Below are 18,286 nucleotides of genomic sequence, written 5' to 3' on the forward strand. Positions count from 1 at the left end.
ACGTGCAGTTTCTATACACAAATATATAACAATAAATAAATACTTTATACTACTATTCTCTTATGGAGTATATCGGTGATCAAGCGATACATCCATCTTAAGCCCTCTTAAATTCATGAAGAGTTTCATCTCTTATTAACAAACTCGAAAGTCCACTGACAATTCATACATATTTAATTGAATACATAAAAGTATAAGGAAACAGACCACTTGCACAAATGTATCTTAACTCGTTAGATAAGATGAATTACTTGAAACCAAATAATATGATTGCACGTCCAAATCTTTTTTTTTTTTTTTTTTTCCTAGGTTGGCTGCTAATTTTAAAAACTTCTTTCTGCCATTTATGTATATATATTTTTATGGTGAAATAATGGGACTACATGTAATATTTATAGTTGGAATCATCACTCACAATTAAATTTTGGTTCAATTGGGAATAGAGACACCGTTTACCATGAGTCTTTTTGGATAATGTTGAGTTTAATTAGTAGAATTAGGATTTTGTCAAAATGATGATTTTCTAGTTAAACACATGCATGTTCACCGTTGGGAAAAGAAGAGAATTGGGTTATTATTTATTAATGATAAGCTTAAACCTTTTTTATAATTACATTAGACTGAATCACCAAAGTTTAGCCTAATCATAACAAAGGATTAATATTAAACCAAAAAAAATGATTAATAATTTAATATCTATCTTACATGTTTCCAGAGAAATCAAATTGGATTATAACTTATGCAAAATTCTATTTATCCTGTTTTCTTTCAATTGGGTCTAACTTAATGTGTTCTTCTCCAAAATAACTTTTTTCTCTAATTGAAGATTTCTAATTAATTACGACATACAGAAAGAGTCCAATATTGATATACTTGTCTTTGCCCTATCAAAATCTAATTATTTTATCCAAAAATATAAGAATTTAGAATATATTTTACTTTGGTCTCTCAATTTCAAAAATATAAATATGTAACATATTTTATTTATTTTATAAAACTTTTGAGATGTTACACTAAAAACTTTTCTTGTGCAATTTTATTCACATTAACGGTTGCAATGATATCACTTCCTCATTCATTACTGATTTCTTCAATCTTGAAATGCTTTTATACATATCAATAGCAAATTCTTCATTGTAGGCAGTTATTCTTACTGAATCATCAGTTTCACAAAGCTGTAATTGCATCATATCATTTTCTTCCAAAATAGCAGCCTGTAAAAGTTGTCTGTCACCAAGATATTCAGACTCGTGTCTTTTTTATACCATCATCACATTTACGCACAATGGAAACCTTGCAATATATCTATTGTTTCTTTTAAGCTCCAAATAAAATATGAGAGAATATCATTCAAAATCTTTATCAAATGCGGGTTTTTCTTCACCTTATACTGTAAATTTCATCACAAAAAATATCATGCTTTCAAGGTACCTCTACCTGCATTCTACTGGGATGATAATTTTAATTATTTTATCAATTTTATATTTGTTATTCCAATTACCTTCATAACAGATGAAGACATTAATTTTATCTGTATTTGCGAAAAGAATACAAATTAAATAGTTTGAAATTTTTCTTAAGAAAGTTACTAAGTATGTCACTATTAAATTTCAACTCTTTAATTCATATGCAATGATAAATAAAATGTTACATCATGTCACATTTTAATGTAAAGCAAACTTTGAATTCATATTCATATTTAAATTTTCATAAATACACACGTATGCATCTTTTTAATTGGTCCAAAAAAATTCAAATGAGATAGTATGTGACTGTTTTTTTTTAAAAATATGTGATAGAACGTATTACTTTCAAATTCTAGCACTTTAATTCATATGCAAAGACAAATAAAGTGTTAAATTTTCACAAACACATATGTATGCATATTTTAATTGATCCAAAAAGAATTCAAATGAGATAGCCTAAAATGTTATTTTCAATTTCAGAAGCCTTAATTAATATCCAAAAAACAAATAAAGTGTTATATCATGTAATTTTTTTTTATGTAGAATTCTTATTCATAGAAAAATTTTCTCAAACAAATGTGTACATCTCTTTAATTGATCCAAAAAGAATCAAATGAAATGACCCGCCAACTTTGTTAAAAAAAAAAAAAAAAAAAAAAAAAAAAAAAAAAAAAAAAAAAAAAAAAAAAAAAAAAAAAAAAAAAAAAAAAAAAAAAAAAAAAGTGACAGAGCATGTCACTTTCACATTCTCATATTTGTAGTTACAAATTTTCATACACATTGCATGCATCATTTGAATTAATCCAAAGTTAAATTTTCATATATACTAACTCAAGCTAGTGCTGTAAAGAACTGGATTATCCTTGTGTTAACATGTTAATCATTACTTTATTGGCTTTCTTAATTTTATGGATTTAATTGTTGAGCTTTCATTTATATTATGTGATGCTGAAAAAAGAGTTGAATGAATGAATTGTTAGGAGTGTGGTTATATTTGGCATCTCAACATGATAAAATTGAAGGAAATATTATTTTAGTTTTCATATTATAATGTTTTAGAATCCTTATGTTTCAATAGAATTATGAACCTACAGGGAATCTAAAATAATATATTTTCATTATTGACTCCTCAAATATTTATAAGATCTTTTAAATTGTGAGCCAATAGGGAATCCAAATAATAACAACCTGAAGTTTACGAGATTACTTGTTCAAAATTTTAATTGTGAGCTTAATTTTTAGATTATACAATTAAGACAATGTATTGTTATTTTTAATGAATCTGCATCCCAAACTTTTGAATGTTAGATGAGATGATGATAAGTGATTCCAATTAATTTCTAAATCATTACTATTAAGACAAAGTATTTCCTATTTATATCTAAAAGATTCTATTTTATATGCAACAACACTTGTACGCATTATGCAAACATTAAAATTTTCTCCACTATAGTTGCGTTATGATCAGAGTCTATTATTTTCATCTAATTATTTTTTATAGTTCAATATATGTATAATCACTCTACAATATGTACTGAGATAGACAATGAAATTGCAGAGAATACATTCTCAGAAAGGGTATAGAAGGAACTTATCACTCCAAGAAATCGATAATGAAAAAAATATCAAAGAAGCGATGAAGAAGTGTATATATAAAGACACATCTCGATCATTGAATCTCAACAAACTCAATATCATCCATAGAAAAATAAAGTAAATCTAACCCTCAAATATGAAGAGGCATACAAACAAACGGTCCAAAGCGTGTGCCACATGCATTAAAGTGCAGAAGTCAAAGAGATGTTTCATCTAATCACGCGTTAATTACAATTAAGATCAAAGACATTTCACCTAGCCTTACGTTAACTATAATAAAATATACGAAGACAAACAAGAAAAATGACAAGATTGCAAGTTTGTAGCCTAAATATAAATAATTAGGCTCGAACTTGGGAGACTATTTGTTAAATAGAAAAATATAAAGAAGAAAAAGTAAGAACGTGATTTCTTACGTGAGCCAAGGTGCTCGAGGTTAAGAATAAACTTAGGAGCTGGCAAACAAGAGTTTACAAATAAGAAAGCGAGATGTATCTCCCTAAGAGATCAGAAATAATATGCACATGTTTAAAGCATGAACTCAAGACCAATGTATACAGGACGCGTAGTTAATAAATAAACCATGAATAACAAAATTATTTATAAACTCGCCATTAAATGATCGCCACCTGTCGTTAACTAAAAGGACCCAATTACCCTCAAAACAATGAAGGATGATGTATAAATAGTCCCACCTAAGAAGACGATGATGCAAATTCAATTATCTCCCTCTCAAATAGTCATTTTCTCTCTTGCTTGTTGATTATCAAGTATTGTGAGTTTAGAAGGAAAAAATCTTGACTAGTGAGAGACATTTGTTGATTACAACTTTGTGGTCAACGGTCATCTTGACGCAGGATTCCTGTAGAGGAAATTCACAATAGTCAGTTTTACAGCCCGGGAGTTCATGTATAACCTTCTTTTCCACTCTCCCATGTCCGTCAGAGCAGTAATTTTTAAGCCGCATAACATGGTTCAGTTTCTTGATTTGAAGAGACGGAGAGATGAGGCTAGAGATGCATATACCACAATAATCATCAAAATCCAGCAACAAACTATCACTGCTAGAACAACTTGACTAATCAACTTTAATGAAAAATCTCCTCTTTTCATTTTATTTTTCATTTTATTTTTATTATTTTTAAATCTTCTCTCTCTCTCTCTCTCTCTCTCTCTCTATTAGTTGTCCGAAGAAAGAAACTTCAGGCAAGGGCACCATATTGGCATCTTTCAGAACTCAACTATTGAACGTGATATGCCAACAAATTTTGGTACATATAAAACTCTGTAGGAAGACTAAACTTTAATATGATGGCATTGTAACTGAACTTCTGCTGCAAGGATACTTAATAATAAATATGCAAAAACAAAAGATGATGCATCATCCTCTTCTAATCATCATAAAATAAGAAATGCCATGCTAAGCCACACAACAATCCCAAGAAAGCGTGAGATAGAAACAGAGAATCTAGCATATAGGGAAAGAGACTAAGGGAAAAGGGGGAAGAGGTTAGTTACAGTTGAAAAACTTTGGCATATAATGTAAGTAAATCAATGTGTAAGCATGAATGTTTACCAAATTCAAAATTGATTCAAGGAGGCGACACCTATCACTTCCACACAACTTCATTGTTGACAAAACGAATTTTTGAAATTAATTCGTTCCGATTTCAAAATATTTCGATAATTTTAACCACTTGCATTACCAGTCCTCATCAAATATTCATAGTGTATTTACATCAATCCAGAAAATAGAGAACACGAGTTATGACAATTACTGAAAAGGATCACTTGATTATTCAAAAAAACAATAATGATAATATCTGGCTGAAATGAATTAGTATCCACCAACATTATTTTTTTCTGGAAAGAGTTCATTCGAAACTCAGAACCTTCCACTTACCCCTCCTGCAGCACTTATAAGGCAAAACCAAAAGAACGGGAAAACATAACCCTGGGATGGGGTTCCTGCACAGAATAGGCAAGTGGTGGTGGAGATTTGGCCACATACAACAAATTATTAGCAGGCAGTCCTCAATGCTCTATTGCTATATGAACACGTTCCATATATGCTGCTGTTCCATGGTATCTGTTCTGTGGAACTTGCACCATCAAAACAGGATGGTACCTTGTTACTGGTGGACAATGGAAATATTGCACTCCAGCTGGATGCCAATGCTCCATTTTACCACATAAAAACATCAATCTTTCTTGCTTTCCACTTAGTTCTTGCTTGAACTTGCAGCCCTCATATTTCTCCTTTATAACATGTCTAAGAGCACTCTCATGCAGGGGAAGACACTCCTTGAAAATTTCGAATATTACCTGAAAGGCAAAAAACAGTAGCCTAAGAGCACAGGGATAGATAAATATAGCTCGTCACTCAAAATCCACAAGTGAAAGTAGAAGGTGGTCATAAAAGCTCCCCTAGCACTGTTGAATAACAAGATTCATAAAAACAGAAAAAGTCAAACCATGAAATTGTATCCTGTGAAAAAAAAAGTTCAACATCAGGCTAAGGTTTTGCGTTGATCTCCCTGAATGATCCCAGGGCTACAGCGATGAAACATCTTTACTTCCAGGAATTAATTTTCCTGACTTTGGACACAAAAGATAACAAGTCCAATGCTTAAAGAATTAGGTATATTTAAATGTCAGTCCTCAGTTCTTTTCCAATGAAATCTTATAGGAACTATACCAACAAGCTTATGTAATTCGACAATCATTGACAAGGAGCCCGAGATGAAGCAAGAAGCAGTGAAATAAATTTGGATAGGCAAATAAATGTCAAAGTACCTCCGATTAAACCACGACTTCATGCAAACAGATTATAAATAATTGTAAAGCATGAAAACCTATCAAGTTGTCATCAAGGGATTCAGAAATGTTTTTCCTTTCAGGCATAATATGTTAAGGAAGTTCATAAAGGTAGGTATCAGAAGCAATGAACATTATCTCAACAATAAGGTTACCCCATACATAAAAATTATGTCAGTGAAGCATAGAGATTCGATCCCATTAACAGATGTCGTTTGTATTCCTTTTCTTTCTTTTCAAGTTTCTAATTTTCCTTTCTTTTAAATTAGTTGTTAAAAAATTTGTCCCTTACTGCATAGGATGTATAAAAAACAGCCTAATGATTTACCTGTGCACAAAATTTTCCTCTAAATGCATCAGGTTCCAAGTTCTTTGTTCCATCAGAGGTTAACTTGTACACATCATATAGAAGCTTTGAGTCAAAATCAAACAGAAAGAGCTTACCGCCGGGCTTTATGGACTCTACCACTTCCTTCTTTCCCACAGGAAGCCTGAAAATATGGTATTGGTAACATTCTTATTTAGTATTTTGATTACACATGGAAACCAGCAAGGTACTTCTTCGTATCCTTCTCTGTCTCTTTATTTTTTAAGGCAACTCTATTTTCCTCCCTAGGCAGTAGTGTAGAGAAGTACTGGCTTGTGAAGGGTTAGTGACAGGAGCAGGAGAAGGAATCACGGCCTTTTGGGTTCAACCATAGGAACCTTATCTTTCTTTTGTATTTGAAATATTTGGATGGTTTATATTTCGCCATTTCTTTTTAAGCTTCTAGCCCTTTCCCTTGGCCATGAACAAAGCTGCTATAGTAGTAAGAGATGAAGCACTTTTGTAATTAACTCAGACTCATAGGCACTGATGAACAAAGGCTCGGATAGACAAAATATAACTAAAAAATTGTTGGGAAAAGTTATCAAATAATAAAAATATATATGATCTTACAGAAAAATATAGCAGAGCCAACTCAGCAACTATAGCACAAACCTTAGAAGATTTACAAGCTGCTAAACAAATTAGAATATAAAGTGATTTTCATTAACACCAAAGCTAAGTAAACCCTCCTAAATCAAATCATTTTAGTTTCTACGCACTCAGTTAATCCAACTTCAGAGTCTTCTCATCATTCTCATCTGCCAATGACACATCCTGTACGAGAAATGACCCAACAATGAATGACACATGAAACTGAGATATAGCCCTAAGCCTTGTTTGGGCCCTCATTATTTTCATCAAAATACATTCTTCAATAGTGATTTGATTTGATTTCAACCACACATTCTTCATTAAAATAATATTACACGCAAATCCAAAATTTTCTTTATTTTTTAACTACACATTTCCCATCAAGACACTATTCAAAAATACATTTTTGGGCAAGAATGGGGCTCAAACAAGTGCATAACGTCTTCCACCATTCTCACTCCACCTTCAATGCTTTAAACACCTTCATCTCACATGATATCATGTTCCTGCGGTGTAGAATTATCGTATGAACTACGCACTATCTGAGAATTCAATTGGCATCTGAATCACATAAAATACGCCAATAGTAAGCTCTGTTAGGAATATGCGACATCTCACTGAGAAATAACTAAGTATTCTCCTCTTCTGCTTCCGCTAAGATAGCATACAGCTTACGCCACTTAAATCTTCAAGATTTAATCAGCCCCAAATTTAACTAGCATAACTTACAGTTTGTTAACCAAAGTTGACTGCTAAGTTATCATAAACTTCCAGAAATCCAAAATCTTCCCTGACTCAAGCTAAGCCAAAGCAGTTAAACAGCACAAGGATTGGGTGACAAGAAGTATTCATTATTTGAGATCTACAAGCTACCTAGGTTGTCAAAAGCTGAGAACCTTACTTCCAAGAAATACATAAATGCAACGGAAACTAGTTAGCAACAGAAACATTGCAGATGCTCTTAAGTTTGAAAATTCAGAGGCATGAGAAATCACATTAAAGGCAATTTTAGTTCCAAAAAGAGGTCCATGTATTTTTTTTCATCATATCAAAATTGAAAAGGCCATGCACGGTGAATCACTCTTCATTGAAACCAAACAGATTAGAAAATGATTACCTACTTCATTGTCCACATCTTGAATGTAACAAATCTAACCTTAACCTTCTTTTATTCAGATTACCTTAACTGCTATCCAAACCTGCATTTGCTAACTAATCACATAAATTGGCTGTTCCATATCTGATATAATCATTAGGAAGTTCAGAAAGTTCTCTTGGTATTTAAAATTACGTATAAAGCTGTGTAATGGTGATGCTGGTTTTTCATTCTTTCCTCACGAGGCTTTCTTATTCTTGTTAGTGCATTTCCTTTGGAAATAAAATTACTAAAGGAATTTGCTGTCCTAATCTGAGTTCCTCTTTGTGTCATAAAACTTCTTATTGCAAATCATATTACTTGACAATATAGTTGGCATGCAACTAAAATCTTCCTAAAATTAGTCCTCTTATTTACTCTCGATCTCATACTTGTTGCAGGGAGCCAATCCACAAGCAGTTGACAAAACTCCCTTTCAGATTATTGAAGTAGATGATGTTGAGTTCATCGCTCTTTCAAAAACAGCAAATAGATAGCATTGTAATACAAAAATCGTTCAAAGTTACACCAAATAAATCCCGTACCGGAAATATTATAGTGTAAGGCCGATAATATTTTAGGAGGTTTTGACAAATGAATGCGCCTTGATGCTGTGTATATGTCCTCTCTTTTGTAATTATCCATTTTTTCCTTCTTGAGCAATGTCTTCACAGAGTGTAGAATTAGCAGTTATAGGGTTGTACAAAAACTATTCAGTTACTAAAGGAAATAAGATTTTGCAGAAAAGAAGTGTCTTATAAATGTTATGACAATCTGGCTGTGTAAGGGATTTCTAATTGGCATGTTTGGTATGTCTTGATCCAAATATCGATATACTAAATTATATTCTTTGAAGGTCATTCTAGGAACAAGAAAATGGAAAAACGACATCTACAACACAAATTTATAGTTTGCTAATCCACTTGAAAAGGAAAAATACAGAAATGTAAATACACAAGGGGGTTATGTATCATTTTTTATTTTTTATTTTTATTTTTTTGTTAAAAGAATGCACCAGCATGATCTAATCACATAACCTCAATATAAAAAGAGAGAGCCATTTGCCAACTTTAAACCAAAAAAAAAAAAAAAAGCGATCAGACACTTGTGACAGGCCTGCTCTGAATACGATGTAAAGCAACATGACATTTTCAACAAGAAAGAAATCCCCCTGAGAGTTACCTCTTTTCTGGTTCTTCTTGGAGAGCTGACGCTTATTGTGGTGGTGAGATTTGCTCATAACAGTTAAAAATTACATAATATTTGATTTGATCTAGCTTCAGCAGTGACTAAAAAACACAGAAAGACCATTTCACCAGATAGCAATTGGATTAGATGAGAAGTAAGTGCAAGTATAACATACCATGTTGTGATTCTTCAAAGATAAAAAATCATGAGCTACCAAATCGAAGATTTGATCTAGATTCAGCTGCAATTAAAAAACACAGACCATTTCACCAGGTTGCAATTGGATTAGATGAGAAGTTAGTGCAAGTATAAAATAGCATGTTGTGACTCCTCAAAGATCACAAACCATGAGCTACTCGTGTTTTTGTACAAGGAAACATGAAGTTGAGCTCTTTGACTAAATAGAAAGAAACGGAATTATGAAATCGAATAACTAATAAAGGATGAAATATGTCAGGCAGACTCTTGGCCATAATAGCCTCTCCTTGATTTTTGTAATTACAAAAAAAAAAAATAATAATAATAATAAATAAATAAATGAAAAAATCAGCCTTGTAATTAGCCTGACAGTTTCTATACAATGAGAGGAACCCTCCCACTGTGAGGCATTCAGTGCAATTGACATGGTCTCAGAGACCAAATCATTCATATTTGGAGTGTTCTTGTTGAGTCTGTTTTAACTGCTGTTCTGCAGCTTTTTTTGGCTGTCAACTGTTTTAAACTATTGTTCTGCAGTTTTTTGTTGAAGGTACTGCAAAACTGCAAGCTGGCGAGTCATTAAATTCTGGTGGCTGTCAAGAGTTCTAAATTGCTATTCTGCAGTTTCTGTTGAAGGTATTGGTGGCTGTCTGCAAAATCTGCAAGATGTTGGCGAGTTCTGTGGAGATTCCGCTTGCCAGATCAGGTTTGGAGTGCTTCTATTGGCTTCTAAGGCTTGCTGTGTGCTACAGTTTGGGATTTCTATTGTATTTATTTCATCACGTCTTCTAGTGAGTCTTTCGGGGCCTGTTTTATGGGAAAAAATTATTCTGTTTGGGAATTCCAATTTCAATTGTTAGTTATGGGGAAGGAGTCTGGGACAGTATTGATGGTAATGATCCAATTCCGATGTAGTCTAAGGAACTGGCTCAATGGAAGATCAAGGATGCTCATTGATGTCATAAATTATAGGGTTTATAAATCCTCATATTGTGCTCAATTTGAGGCCCTATAAGACCGCGAAGGTCATATAGGAGTATTTGCTAAAGGTTAATCACTAAGATAATATTTCACGTCGTTTTCAGTTGGAGTATGAGATTGCCTGTTACACTCAAGATAATCTTTCCATTTAGGAGTATTTTTCCAGTTTCCAGTTTTATGTGGCGAATTTTCTGATATGTGTATGCGAAGGTACCTACAGGCTACAGCATCTCTCTCTCTCTCTGTTGTTCATGCTGTTCATGAGCAGGGCAAGAGAGATCAATTCTTGATTAAATTGCGCCCTTAATTTGGGTTACTTGCACAAATTTGATGAATGGAGATCCTCTCCACCTTGGATGTATGTTTTAGTGAATTACTTCACGGGGAGCAAAATCTTCTTACACAAGCTACGTTTTAGCGAAATTCTAGAATTTCCAATCATGGTCCAGTCGTCCATGCAGACTATGGGAAAGGGAAGGGTAAGGATATGCACAAAGTCCAGTGTTTCAGTTTCAAGGAATATGGACATTGGACATATTGCTGCTAACTAGTGCAAAGAAATCTTGCAACTACAGCAAGAAACAAGGCCATTTTATCAAGACTATCCCACTTGACCTCAAAATCATCTAGCTAATGCTTATCATGCTACAGTGAACATCTCAGCTTTTTCAACGACTGGCAATCTGTTCTTACACCTGAAATGGTACAGCAAATCATATTATCAGCCTTTTCTGCTTTAAGGCTCCAAGGTAATATAAATCTTAGCTCGTTAATTCTGGCGCTTCCAATTATCTGTCCATCTAATGATCTAGGTAATGTTCGTCCACATCATAGTTAATCTTATATTCAAATATAGCTAATGGGAGTCGTTCATACATTAATGAAGTTTGGTTATTAATTCTACTTTCAGAGACACGCGGACTTTCTACTAGTCTTATTTTAGTTAGCCAATTGGTTGATAGTAATTGTGATGTTCATTTCTCTCGTGATGGTTATCTTATGCAGGATCAAGTGTCTGGAAGATTCTTGCGAAGGGGCCTAAAGTTGGCAGACTATTTCCTTCGCATTTTTCAATTCCTAGTTGTTTGTCTTTGACTTGTAAGACAATTAACACTCTTAAGTAAATATGGCACAAACATTTGGGTCATTCAAACTTTGTTGTTCCATCTCATATGTTTAATTATGGTTTGTTAGGCAATAAAAAACAAGTTTCTAAATTCAATCATTTGACTGTTCTGTATGCAAACTTTATAGGAGTAAGACTTACTCGTTTCCTTCTCATAGTAGTCGTGCTACAAAAGGCTTTGATATTATGCGCAGTGATGGTATTGGACATTTCTCCTATAACTTCTCAAGCTCGATTTAAATATTTTGTGATATTTATCGATGGTTTCAATTGGTATACTTGGGTCTATTTTCTTTGGCCTAATTCAGAGGTCTTGTCTATTTTTTAGACTTTTGTAGAATATGTAAAGACCAAACTTTCTACAGGTATTAAAATTTTGGGGTCTAATTCAAGTGGTGAATACATGTCTAATGAGTTTCATAATTTCTTAAGCTACAAAGGAATTCTCTCAACGCTAATATCCTTACACTCTAAAATAAAATGATGTGGCAGAACAAAAGAATTGTCGATTATTTGACGTTATTTGCACCTTCTTCTCGAATCCTCTATTCCTTCTAAATTTTGGGTCGAGGCCTTGTCGATTGCAATTTACTTAATTAATAGACTACCATCAAGTCTTGAATTTTGATTCTCCATATTATCACTTGTATCAACAACGTCCTAGCTATCTCAATCTACATACTTTAGGATGTGTTTGTTTCATTCGCTTACCTCCTCCTGAATGTCACAAATTTTATGCTCAATCTATGAAATGTGATTTATGTGTTCTGTTTTTCCCACAAAGGTTATGTTTGTTCTAATAAATTTCGTATCTCTTGTGATGTCGCTTTCTTTGATAATCAATGTTTCTTTCCTACTCGTGTTGAATTATTGCCTAACGTTAGTATCCTACCGAATTTTGATGAGTTACCACTCTCACTAAACTATTTAAACCTGGAATTGTGTATACTCATCGTCCACCGACTTTACCCATTCTTGCGACTAACTTCATCTGACATTGTTCCGACAATTTCTAGGATTGAACTCAAATCCAATCAACTCCGAGTCTGACATACCCTATGAGTTTGGGACTCGACGATCTGCCTGAGCCTCACGTCCTCATGATCGATACGGTTTTCCCACACTTTTCTTAATGCTACTTTATCTACTACTCATATTCCTATATGCTATTATGAGGCGATTAAGCACTAATGTTGGGTAAAACAATAGACAAGGAAACTTCAGGCTTTTCAAGAAAATCATACATGGGATGGGGTTTATTGCCCCTCTAATGTTAAGGCAATTAAATGTAAATGGGTTTACTCGATCAAGCTTCGATCTGATGGGACTCAAGATCGGTATATAAGGCACAATTAGTTGCCCTTAGGAACATGCAAAAATATGGGGTAGATTATGAGGAGACATTTGCTCTAGTGGCCAAGATGACTATGGTACGAACTGTTATTTCTATTGCTGCATCCCAAAGCTAATAACTTCCCCTGATGGATGATAAATATGCTTTTCTTCATGGTAATCTCAAAGAGAATATTTATATGACTCATCCCCAAGATTGTTTTCCTCTCAACCTTCCGCTGTGTAAATTGAAACGATCTCTTTATGGCTTAAATCAGGCTCCCTGGGCATAGTTTGAAAAGTTTAGTTCTAGTCTATTTTAATTCTCCTTTGTTCCAAAGTCAATATGCCTCTTCTTTGTTTCTCTGCAAGACTCCAACTAGTCTTGTTCTTTTACTTGTATCTACCTTGATCACTCAACGTCAGATCATCTTCAGGCTTCTTTTCATATGAAAGAGCTTGGTCTTCTTACACAATTTTTCGGGTTGGAGGTGCGCATCGATCCTTCAAGAATATTTTGAATAAACACAAATATGCCTAGGATTTTGTTAACCTGGCTGGTCTTTAGGATTCTTCTTTGGTGGATACTCCGCTGGAAGTCAATGTGAAATATCATAGTAAAGAGGGTGATCTTTTCGATCCTACCGTGTTTTGACAACTAATGGGCAGCTTGAACTATTTGACTATCACTAGGTCGTATATTTCCTTCGCTATCCAACAGTTTAGTAAGTTTACACATGCTTCATGTCATCTCCATTTAGCTACCATTTGTCATATCATTCGCTATCTTTGCAGGTCATCTGAGCATGGATTGTTCTTCCCAACTAGCTATCATCTTCGTCTTGTTGCTTATAATGATGCTGATTGGACCGATCTATTCTTTGATCTCTTTAAAGAGTAAGAAACAAGCATGTGTCCCTAAATTTTCTACCAAATTCAAATATCATGCGATGTTGACTGCTTGTTTTGAGATATCTAACATCGTAGGCTTTTGGTTGAGCTTGATTTTTTTAAAATCTAATCCTACACCCCTTCATACTGTCAACACTAGTACCATTCTTATAGCTACTAATCCTGTTTATCATGAGTGTATGAAGCATATTAAGGTAAATTGTCATTTTATTCGAAAAGCCCTGGACACTTTAGTCATTTCTCTTCATGCTTTTATTGATCTTCAAATAGCAGACATCTTTATGAAGGCCATGAAACAATAACGCCATCAGTTTCCTAGAGGCAAATTAATGCTTCTTGATCCACCAACATTAATTTGAGGGGATGTCTGGCAAATTCTTAGCCATAATAGCCTCTCTATTTATGGCGTGGTTTTATATTATTCTTAGCCATAAATAGTGGCATGATTTTGTAGCCATTAATATCTTGTAATTAGGAAGACATAAATACTTTCCTTTTAGTCTCTCCTTGATTGCTGTAATTGCAAAAAAATCCACCTTGTAATTAGCTCAACGGTATCTATATAATGAGAGGAACCTCCCAAAGTAGAAATACAATTTGAAAATCACAATGTCAAAAATCTAGGAATTAATAGAATACTGCAGTCAAAAAGCAAGAATATAAGACGATAGAATCGCAATAGAAATATCATGGGAGAACATAAATGTGGGTTTTACTAACTACTTAGACACTGCACTGTAAATTTCTTTAAGAATCTACTTTCAAGTATTCCCAAGAAAGTAAGATTAGTAGAGTTATTGTCAACCAAATCAACATACTATACCAAGGAGATCCAGAGCAAGAAAGAAAACTACAATTATAACCTTGCCAAAATTGAGCAACCCACAATCCGACCCAGGGAAAGAAGGGGAAGAAAAAAGAATGAGGAAAAAAAACTAGAAAATGGAAAAGATCATGTAAGCAAAATTTTCCTCATAGAATAGAGACAATTTTGGTCAAAAGCCGTACCTATGATGGAGCTTTTCACAGTGTGGGAAAGAGATCCTGAAACGAGAAGCCGATCCACCTTGGTTTGACAATTGGTTCAAAAAGCCACTAAAGGAAGCATCACAAAGAAGCTGCCATTTCCATTATCCTTTCGAGTAAGGCTTACACCTAATGAGCAACTTCTGCCGCTGCTTGCCCAAAGAGGTCACTACCCTCAGAATCTCCCCTATGATATTGACTTATCAACTCATCTAAACTCATTGACTTTGGTACCCAGCCAAACTTCACCATAATATCTATAATATTTTCTAGTTTTTCTACATATCCCAATTGTTTCAAACCACAAACTAAGGTACTGCATGTAACAAGGCTTGGTTTATATCCTTGCTTTCTCACTTTATCAAATAATGTGCATATCTCTGAAATTTCGGCATTTCCACACCAGGTCCCTATCAGTATTTCATTTACGTTTCTTTTTAATATACCCTTTTCCAAAAGTTCATCCCAAACCTTAAAGGCTTTCTCCAAATTTCCTTCTTTAAAGAGTGCATCAATTATCAATGTGTACACTACTTCATCGAGTTCAATAGCCTTTGCCACTAAATCATCAAATAGGGCAAACATCTTGGACCTGTCCTCCATTTTGTCATAACCATGTAAAAGGGATGAGTAAGTCACATTTGTTGGCGTGAGATTCCTCATTTGCATCTCCTGAAGAAGATCTTCAGCTGCTTTCATCATGCCCATCTTGCAATGCTTATCAATTAGAATTGTGAAGGTTACATGATTAGGCATGATTCGTTTATCAATCATGTCTTTCACCAACTCAACTGCTTCAGTCAATCTTCCCGACTTGCAAAACCCATCAATTAAAGTATTGAAAGTAAGAACAGATGCAGTGCCCCCTTTTACCATCCCGTGAAATATGGACAATGCCTTCTCCATGTTTCCTAGCTTGCAACACCCATTGACGAGAGCATTGTACACAAAACAATCTGGTGGAACCCCCTGTGATGTCATTTCCTCCAATAAAATGAACGCTTCGTCAAGATTCCCTGACTTGCAGCATCCGTCTATCATTGTAGCATATGTCACCTCATTAAGTATCAAACCTTTCTCAGATAGTCCAGAAAACAGTTCTTTAGCTCTCTCCATCTCACCAGATCTCAATAGTCCACTTATTAAGGCATTATAAGTGACGATGTTAGGATTGATACCCTTCTGGCACATTTCATCATGAAGCCTGAAAGCCTCTAGCATATTACATTGCTTACAGAAACCAGAAATTAGCGAAGTATAAGCATAAACATCGGGTACTAACCCCTTATCACACAAATCAGAGAAAACTTTCATTGCTTCTAAAAATTTTCCATTCTTTGAGAGGCCATTTATAAGTGTACTATAAAGCTGCACATCTGGAAGAAGCCTTCGCTCAAGCATGCATCTGAACATAGAAAAGGCCTGCGTTATGTGCCCATGTTTGCAGTGAGCATCAATCACGGATGTATAAATGTAAAGATTTGGATTTATTCCTTGATCCAGCATCTCCATGAAATATCTTTCCGCAAGATGCATTTCCCCTGCCTCACTATATCCAGAAATCAATGCCCCAAAGGTGTAGGCATTTGGAGCTAATCCCCTCTTTCCCATTTCAATAAGACAATTTCTAGCTTCCTCCATCCTTTCAGATTTGCAAAGGCCAATTATTATAGAATTATAGCAGAAAACATCAGGCCAGATGTCTTTCTGCCACATATCCTCCAAAATTTTTATTGCCTCATCATATTTACCATCCTGCACATAACCTTTTATGATGGTAGCATAAATAATAGCATTAGGTTTGATACCTTCTGAGAACATTTTCTCCAAAAAGAGATTAGCCAGTTGGTGATATCCTGAGCGGCTTAACTCATTGATTATAGCACTAAAGGTGTATGCAGAAGGTGCCAAGTTTCTTCCTTTCATCTCAACCAAGAGTTCACTAACTTTATCCATATTACTCTCTCTACTATACCCCTCAATCAAATAATTGAATGTCTTGGTTTCAGGAAGCATTCCCATTTTGAGCATCTCGTCCATGAGATCTACTGCCTTCTCCATCTGACCAAATTTGCATAGCCCTTTTATGATAGTGTTAAAGGTCACAACATTCAACTTAATTCCATATGCAGTCATTGTATCCTTGATTCGGAAAGCCTCATCTACATTCCCCTCTTTCATGAACCCATCAATCAATGCAGTATAGGCAACATGGTTGGGATTTTGACCAATTTTATACATTTCTTCCAAAATCAATTTCGCCTCCTTGGACCTCTTTTGTTTGCAAAACCCATTAATAAGTATTGTATATGTGTAGCTATCTGGCGCCAATCCCATCTCAAGCATTGTCTTCTTCAACTCCAAAGCTTCATCAACAGCTCCTCCGCCACACAACCCTCTGATAATGACATTATAAGTAACCGTATTTGGACTACAACCCCTCTCTCCCATCTCAAATAGAACCCTTTTAGCCTCACTGACATTGCCAACCTTGAAATAAGCACTGATCACACTAGTAAAAGTATATTTATCAAAATCCATTTTTTTCTCCATCATTCCGCTGTAAACTTTCCAGAATAACTCCATTCTACTACATCTTAACAAATCCTTCAACAAAGAATTACAACACAACAAACTGATTGCAAGATCAGCATTTTTAACACCTAAAAACACAGAAGCAGCCTCACTCCACATTGCCCTTTTCCTGCATATATCTAACAACTCAAACACGACAGAACTTGATTTAAACCTCTCACATTCCTTATAAACATTCAAAATTGAGCTATGAATATCAAAAACCGAAACCTGGGCATCCACTAATTTGCTCAACAAATCAATGGCAGGTGAATGAATTTTAGAACTGCATAAAACTAATGCAAGAATTGAGAAAGATTGAAGATCTTGAAAGGTACCCAGATGACTATTCGACCAGTTGAAGAAGTCAAGGAGGCGCTTTGGGTGAATAGAAAAATCAGTTCTTTGCAGCACTGAATGCATCACAACATTGTTGATTCTTTGTGGAATATGTGAGGATTCCAACAAATATTTCCAGTTGTGATGCTTCAGAATCTTAGTGATTTCTGCAATTGTCGCTTCATTTTCTTCAGAAATTTGGTCAGATTTGACGGAAACACAAAGATGCCTTGTTTTATTGATTATACGGTGTTGTTTGATGAACAAAGTACAGGCTTTATTTGAAAATAATATAATCATTTTCGTGCTTTATTTCTTTTGTGGGGTGAATTAATACATGAGATCAGAGCAGATTCATTTCTGTGGGGGAGGAGAACAATGCAAGTGCAGGGCATGGAAAGCCGGGCAATTTGGTAGCCACGCGCCTACCCAATGGGATTTATTTTTAAATAATTGATAATATTTCAAAACGCCCAATTTATGCCATGCTTGAGCCAATTTTTTCAAAACAAAATACATTTTTAAATAGTGATTTGACATAATTTCAATAACACATTTTTCAATAAAATAATATTACACGTAAATTTAAAATTTTTCTTTATTTTTTAATCACACATTTTTCATCAATACATCAT

General features: G+C 34.3%; 1 protein-coding gene across 2 annotated transcripts; it reads right to left on the minus strand.

Annotated features, from left to right (window-relative positions):
- Positions 1-5,248: 5,248 nt before the first annotated feature.
- Positions 5,249-18,073, minus strand: LOC111401407 (pentatricopeptide repeat-containing protein At5g61990, mitochondrial). 2 transcript variants are annotated; one of them, XM_023029130.1, is made up of 3 exons: positions 14,721-18,073; positions 9,339-9,404; positions 5,249-5,387 (listed from the first exon to the last, which is right to left on the minus strand). In XM_023029130.1, the coding sequence occupies exon 1, from the start codon at positions 17,949-17,951 to the stop codon at positions 14,868-14,870; it is 3,084 nt and encodes a 1,027-aa protein (XP_022884898.1). In that variant the 5' UTR covers positions 17,952-18,073; the 3' UTR covers positions 5,249-5,387; positions 9,339-9,404; positions 14,721-14,867. The 2 variants fall into 2 exon arrangements, with proteins under 2 accessions (XP_022884898.1, XP_022884899.1); XM_023029131.1 differs by lacking the exon at positions 9,339-9,404.
- Between the last annotated feature and the right edge of the window lie 213 nt (positions 18,074-18,286).

Source organism: Olea europaea, chromosome 10 (assembly GCF_002742605.1).
Source record: "Olea europaea var. sylvestris chromosome 10, O_europaea_v1, whole genome shotgun sequence".
Classification (NCBI taxonomy): Eukaryota; Viridiplantae; Streptophyta; class Magnoliopsida; order Lamiales; family Oleaceae; genus Olea; species Olea europaea.